Source organism: Pezoporus occidentalis, unplaced genomic scaffold, assembly GCF_034315485.1.
Source record: "Pezoporus occidentalis ecotype Australia unplaced genomic scaffold, CSIRO_AGI_Poc_V1 ctg3636, whole genome shotgun sequence".
NCBI classification, from domain to species: Eukaryota; Metazoa; Chordata; class Aves; order Psittaciformes; family Psittacidae; genus Pezoporus; species Pezoporus occidentalis.
The window spans coordinates 1-6,872 of record NW_026915632.1 but is presented as its reverse complement, the minus strand read 5'-3'; the positions used below and the strand labels follow the sequence as shown (position 1 = coordinate 6,872).

General features: G+C 52.0%; 2 protein-coding genes across 2 annotated transcripts; one reads left to right on the top strand and one right to left on the bottom strand.

Moving 5' to 3' along the window:
• Window positions 1-503: 503 nt before the first annotated feature.
• LOC134169998 (adenylate cyclase type 10-like) lies at window positions 504-2,111 on the bottom strand (the record flags this gene model as incomplete). The annotated part of the gene is made up of 3 exons (XM_062631020.1): window positions 1,936-2,111; window positions 1,165-1,301; window positions 504-629 (listed from the first exon to the last, which is right to left on the bottom strand). Coding segments are annotated over exons 1-3 (439 nt in total), but the record flags the coding sequence as incomplete, so codon positions are not given.
• Window positions 2,112-3,028: 917 nt separating this feature from the next.
• Window positions 3,029-6,759, top strand: LOC134169997 (adenylate cyclase type 10-like; the record flags this gene model as incomplete). The annotated part of the gene is made up of 5 exons (XM_062631019.1): window positions 3,029-3,203; window positions 3,630-3,910; window positions 4,545-4,681; window positions 5,217-5,342; window positions 6,677-6,759. Coding segments are annotated over exons 1-5 (687 nt in total), but the record flags the coding sequence as incomplete, so codon positions are not given.
• Between the last annotated feature and the right edge of the window lie 113 nt (window positions 6,760-6,872).

Here is a 6,872-nt window from a genome sequence, read left to right as displayed (position 1 = left end):
ATCTCAACCCATTGGAGTTACATTCTTTCCATTCTCCTCCCCCTCCCACCGGGAGGGGGGGTGGGGGGGAGTGACAGTGTGAGATGCGTGGCTGGGCTTAAACCACCACAACATGCCATGAAACCATTGTTAGCTGGGGAACTCAAAAAGAAAGTAGCAAGATAGAAGCTGTGTTCAAAGGTGAGTCAGAGGCAAGTCAAATTTTTGTCCCAGTAGAGACAAAGTAGCTTCTGTGAGAAAAGGGAGTCATTTTAGTGTTGCACCAACAACTTTTCCTCTTCTACCTGCTGCTGGAAAGCAACCAGCAGGCTCAAGCTGCTCCACACACAGGAAGGGAAAATGGTTGCCCACAGTGCCAGGACTGTTGCTGGTTGGAGCAGAGCCACCTTTTCCAAGGACAGCCCCAAAGCTGAGAGGGTGACTCTGCAGCACAGTGATGCCCAGCCTCCCTCCAGCCCCTGCGGCACAGCCAAGGGCCAGCAGAGTGGCTCTCTGCCCCTCACCTTTCAAGTTACTGGGCAGCATGGTGCTGTCCAGGTTCACGCCTGGCCTTACAATGCAGATCATGGCCGCAGCCCCTGCTCTGGACCTTGAGCTTGCTGTGAGGGATGACTCCAAGACTGCAAAAGCTAGGTGGAGGAAGAGAGAAGGAATGAGGCAATTTGCAAAGTGACCTGCAGCCTGAAAATGTTTCCAAGTTCACCTGAAATAGTCCAAGGCCCCCTCACACCACACAGTACACGTGCACTGACCTGCGGGTGCTGAACATGCTCTCTAAGCAGAGCAAAATAGTTTTCACTGGAAGTTTCCCGCGCCTGGCCCTCACCTCAAGCTGGAGTTTGTTCTCAGTTAAGCTAGCATTTGGCCAACGTAAGTTCTGTGCTCATGAGAACGTCTCAGGACCACAACACACGTGGTCCAGAACCATTTCCCCTGAGGTTTAGCCCCAAGAACTGAGGCCCCTCCAAGCCACAACTTGTGAGCCACTGCTTTGGCTGTCCTGACAACAAGGCACACAGAAGCCCGTGCCTCTGCCAGGCCAAGTTCTGCATGATCTGCTGCAAGATCTTACTCTGCCCCTAATCCATGGGGCAATGAAGGGGCAAGTTTGTGCTGTAGGGAATGCAACACAGCAACTCATTAGTCAGTGGCAAAGGTTCTTACTGTTCAGGTTCTCCCAGCTGTCCTCTGCTTTTTCACCCCACTTCTTGGTGCGGAACAAGAGCATGTCGTTGCAACGAAGGAAGTGCACCAGCTCCTCCAAGTAATACGGGATCCCCAAGCTTCTTTGGACCAGGAACCTGGGCAGGAACAGATCCAGCAGTGATCAGCACAAGAAAAGTAGAATCATAGAAAAGGACCTTAGGATCATCTAGTTCCAACCCCCTGCCATGGGCAAGGACACCTCACACTAGACCATGTCGCCCAAGGCTCTGTCCAACCCGACCTTGAACACTCCCAGGGGTGGAGCATTCACCACATCTTTGGACAACATGTTCCAGTGACTCGCCACCCTAAAAGGAAAAACAGTTGAGGTGGGTAGCAAGCCACTCAGGCATAGCTGGGGAGCCAGCATCTTTGTCACAGCTACACCTCACTTCTGAAAGGGAGGTCCTCCTGCTGGCATGTGGTTTTTGGCCCCCCTGAACCTCCAGCCTTTGCTGAAGTCCCTGGGGAAAGACTTGCAGACAGTGCCCAAAGCACAGAGCAGCAAGCCCTGCCTTTCCTCTCCTCAGGAGCTTAGGTGCTCGCTGGCAGCAGGGCAGACTTCTGCCCCAGGGAATCTGCCACACAGCCTGGCCACTTAGACCAAGCCCTTTTCACACCCCAGATATGCTTGGCCTTGGGGGTCTTCCTCCCTTCCTCCTTGTGAAACAGCAAAGGGTTGGCAGCTCCTATGCTTCGTGTCCAGGGAGCTCCCCTGCTCCAACTTACCTCACTAAAGCCCTAGGGATGCTGACCACTCCAAGGTCGTGGCAGAGCTTCTGCGCCACAGCTGAAGGTTTCAGCTTCTCTAGTTGAAAGCAGATGATTTTATGGGACATCAGGTTGTTTGCTGTGGCTTTGTGAAAGCTCTCGGTTCTTGCAAAGCCGGGACATAGAGGTGCCATGATACTCCAGGAGGCGGGGTCAATGAAATGGGCATTGTCGATGACAAATATGGCATTTCTGTAGAAGTAAAAAGCCCAGGGTGTAATACTATATGTATATATATATACAGGGGAAATGTCTCAGAGGCCCTGCTTGAAACTAACCAAGTGATCAAAGCAAAGCCTTTCTGTGGCTGAGAGGCAGAATAAGGCCTCTGTTCTTATATGGATTCTCAAGTCCACAAGGTTCCGTTGCAGAGACCAGAAGGGGTCTAACCCTAGCTCTCTAACTGTAAGGCAGAACAAAATCAATGACCCTGCAGAAGGAGGTGAACCAGCTCTTTCTCTCCTCTAGCCATGCTTTTGCAGGCAGGGTATTTGTAAGGGGTCCTGCCCCTAGAGGTCAAGGAGAGTGGAAAGCGAGTGTGCCATGCACATTCTGATGCATACTATAGCCTGTGAATCGTGCAGATAGCAAGGAGCACGTGCTAGGAAAACACTCTCTGACCAGAGAACCTTGACAAATCTTCCTTGTCAAGGTGAGAGCGATTCTCTAGAGAAGGCTTTCTCCTGAGCCCTTCTGGTTCTTCAGCAGTCTTCTAAGGCTGCTGGAGTGCCTTAGCTCAGGGGGAGGGATTGCAGGGGGTCACAGCACATGTTTCCCATTCCTGGCCCCGGGGGCTGCCTGTATGTGAGACTTAATGTCCCGCGCTTTCTCCCAGTGCCTGGTGCCACAAGTGAGGCATTCTGGACAGCACTGGAATATGGGTCTCCTATGCTGGAAAACATTGCTGTGTGAGTGGTCTGCTCCAGCCAGCCCAAGAGTCAGAGAACCTGGCTCTTCAACCCCCAAGATGCAGCTCTGCCTGACCTCTGCTTTAGGCTCTAGTTGAAGTCCCACTGTGGCCTCTTGCAAGGGAAGGTGCTGAGGCAGAGCAGGGAGGGTTTGCTCTGCCATCTTGCTTGGTGGGTAGGTGTAGCGAGCCCTGGAGACATGTTTCTCCCTGACTTTGCTTTTCTGTCTAGTTTCCCATTTCAGACAAGGTTCGCCAAATGCATGAAATGCAAAGGAAAGAGGAATTGCATTCAACCTGGGCAAAAGTGCTAGAGAAGGTGAGCATTTCTCCTTTTCTCCTTCTGGGTCAGAGGAGGAAAACAACCCTGCTGGCTCTGGGCTCTGCGCCACAGCAGTGTGAGTGGGTGGGAGGACCTGGTCCTTGCCCTCTAGGGCCTGAGAAACCCCCCATGTTCTCTCCATAGCCCGACAAGCATACTAGTAACTTTCCTCCCTTAAAGCGTTCCCTGGAGGAGAGAGAATTCTGCGTTCCCTTGCCCAAGCTCCCTCCTTCTGCAGGGCAGGTGATGTTAAGCATGACCTGAAAATCTCAAAGAAATTAGGCATTGGGAAGCTTCCAAGCACGGAGTTGGTTGGGGTGAGACTTGAGAGCATCCTCTCAAGAGACAGAGGCAAAATCTCCTTCCCCGTAAGACACTTGAGAATCCACTGGATTCCCCTCAGAACAACCCTTTTTTTTCCAGACCATTGACAGAAATGCCATATTTGTCATCGACAATGCCCATTTCATTGACCCCGCCTCCTGGAGTATCATGGCACCTCTGCTCTGGAACATCTCTGTCTTCATGGTCATGAGCTTATGTCCCGGCTTTGCAAGAACCGAGAGCTTTCACAAAGCCACAGCAAACAACCTGATGTCCCATAAAATCATCTGCTTTCAACTAGAGAAGCTGAAACCTTCAGCTGTGGCGCAGAAGCTCTGCCACGACCTTGGAGTGGTCAGCATCCCTAGGGCTTTAGTGAGGTAAGTTGGAGCAGGGGAGCTCCCTGGACACGAAGCATAGGAGCTGCCAACCCTTTGCTGTTTCACAAGGAGGAAGGGAGGAAGACCCCCAAGGCCAAGCATATCTGGGGTGTGAAAAGGGCTTGGTCTAAGTGGCCAGGCTGTGTGGCAGATTCCCTGGGGCAGAAGTCTGCCCTGCTGCCAGCGAGCACCTAAGCTCCTGAGGAGAGGAAAGGCAGGGCTTGCTGCTCTGTGCTTTGGGCACTGTCTGCAAGTCTTTCCCCAGGGACTTCAGCAAAGGCTGGAGGTTCAGGGGGGCCAAAAACCACATGCCAGCAGGAGGACCTCCCTTTCAGAAGTGAGGTGTAGCTGTGACAAAGATGCTGGCTCCCCAGCTATGCCTGAGTGGCTTGCTACCCACCTCAACTGTTTTTCCTTTTAGGGTGGCGAGTCACTGGAACATGTTGTCCAAAGATGTGGTGAATGCTCCACCCCTGGGAGTGTTCAAGGTCGGGTTGGACAGAGCCTTGGGCGACATGGTCTAGTGTGAGGTGTCCTTGCCCATGGCAGGGGGTTGGAACTAGATGATCCTAAGGTCCTTTTCTATGATTCTACTTTTCTTGTGCTGATCACTGCTGGATCTGTTCCTGCCCAGGTTCCTGGTCCAAAGAAGCTTGGGGATCCCGTATTACTTGGAGGAGCTGGTGCACTTCCTTCGTTGCAACGACATGCTCTTGTTCCGCACCAAGAAGTGGGGTGAAAAAGCAGAGGACAGCTGGGAGAACCTGAACAGTAAGAACCTTTGCCACTGACTAATGAGTTGCTGTGTTGCATTCCCTACAGCACAAACTTGCCCCTTCATTGCCCCATGGATTAGGGGCAGAGTAAGATCTTGCAGCAGATCATGCAGAACTTGGCCTGGCAGAGGCACGGGCTTCTGTGTGCCTTGTTGTCAGGACAGCCAAAGCAGTGGCTCACAAGTTGTGGCTTGGAGGGGCCTCAGTTCTTGGGGCTAAACCTCAGGGGAAATGGTTCTGGACCACGTGTGTTGTGGTCCTGAGACGTTCTCATGAGCACAGAACTTACGTTGGCCAAATGCTAGCTTAACTGAGAACAAACTCCAGCTTGAGGTGAGGGCCAGGCGCGGGAAACTTCCAGTGAAAACTATTTTGCTCTGCTTAGAGAGCATGTTCAGCACCCGCAGGTCAGTGCACGTGTACTGTGTGGTGTGAGGGGGCCTTGGACTATTTCAGGTGAACTTGGAAACATTTTCAGGCTGCAGGTCACTTTGCAAATTGCCTCATTCCTTCTCTCTTCCTCCACCTAGCTTTTGCAGTCTTGGAGTCATCCCTCACAGCAAGCTCAAGGTCCAGAGCAGGGGCTGCGGCCATGATCTGCATTGTAAGGCCAGGCGTGAACCTGGACAGCACCATGCTGCCCAGTAACTTGAAAGGTGAGGGGCAGAGAGCCACTCTGCTGGCCCTTGGCTGTGCCGCAGGGGCTGGAGGGAGGCTGGGCATCACTGTGCTGCAGAGTCACCCTCTCAGCTTTGGGGCTGTCCTTGGAAAAGGTGGCTCTGCTCCAACCAGCAACAGTCCTGGCACTGTGGGCAACCATTTTCCCTTCCTGTGTGTGGAGCAGCTTGAGCCTGCTGGTTGCTTTCCAGCAGCAGGTAGAAGAGGAAAAGTTGTTGGTGCAACACTAAAATGACTCCCTTTTCTCACAGAAGCTACTTTGTCTCTACTGGGACAAAAATTTGACTTGCCTCTGACTCACCTTTGAACACAGCTTCTATCTTGCTACTTTCTTTTTGAGTTCCCCAGCTAACAATGGTTTCATGGCATGTTGTGGTGGTTTAAGCCCAGCCACGCATCTCACACTGTCACTCCCCCCCACCCCCCTCCCGGTGGGAGGGGGAGGAGAATGGAAAGAATGTAACTCCAATGGGTTGAGATAAGAACAGTTGAGTAACTAAGGTATAACACAAACCACTACTGCTACCACCAATAATAATAATGATAAGGGAAATAACAAGGGAAGAGAATACAACCGCTCACCACCTGCCAACCGATACCCAGTCCGACCAAGCAGGGATCTGACCCTTCCTGGTAACTGCCCCCAGTTTACATCCTGGGCATGATGTGCTGTGGTATGGAATACCTCTTTGGCTAGTCTGGGTCAGCTGTCCTGTCTCTGCTTCCTCCTGGCTTCCCCTCCTCCCTGGCAGAGCATGAGACTCAGAAGATCCTTGGTCAGACTAAACATTACTTAGCAACAACTAAAAACATCGGTGTTACCAGCGTTGTTCCGAGGCTAAAGTCAAAAACACAGCAGTGCACCAGCTACTAAGAAGGAGAAAAATGACTGCTCCTGCTGAACCCAAGACACACGTAATTAAAAAAAATAAACCACTTTCCTGCGGATTTTCATGGAAGTTCCCCTGTAGCCAGGGGAACTGTCAATGACTGTTGAATGTCCCTCCTGTCTGTCAGTAGCCATTTGTATGAACCTTGAAGAAACATTCCTGCTCTTAAGTTGTTTTGCCCAAAGCAACCCAAGAAGAAAAGTCAAAGAAAAGAAGAGTAAGGTCTGGCTGAGTTGAGACAACCTTTCTCGGGAGCTCTGAGTTCACCTCTGAGGTGGTGAAAGTTGTCTGTTCCCTGCTTGCAGTGCTGGCAAAAACCTAGTCCAGGTTTGGTAGGGCACATTGTGGGACGCACGTACCTGCTGGATCCTGCCCTATCCCAGTGGGGGAGTGTGTCTGTTGAGTGTCTCACTTTTTCCCAGGCCCTGTGAACTGCAAATCCAGTAGGAGCGGAGCCATTGTGCAGACACCTGTCCTGGGCTGCAGTTGCCCAGAAGTGGCCAGTGTAGGGCCAAAGCCTATCCTGTTCATGTGTCGAATCTTTGCAGTGCCTCCAGCCTCAGCGTGGGGAAGAGGCAGGACTGAGATGTGTGGCTTCTCCTTGACAGAGATTGTGCT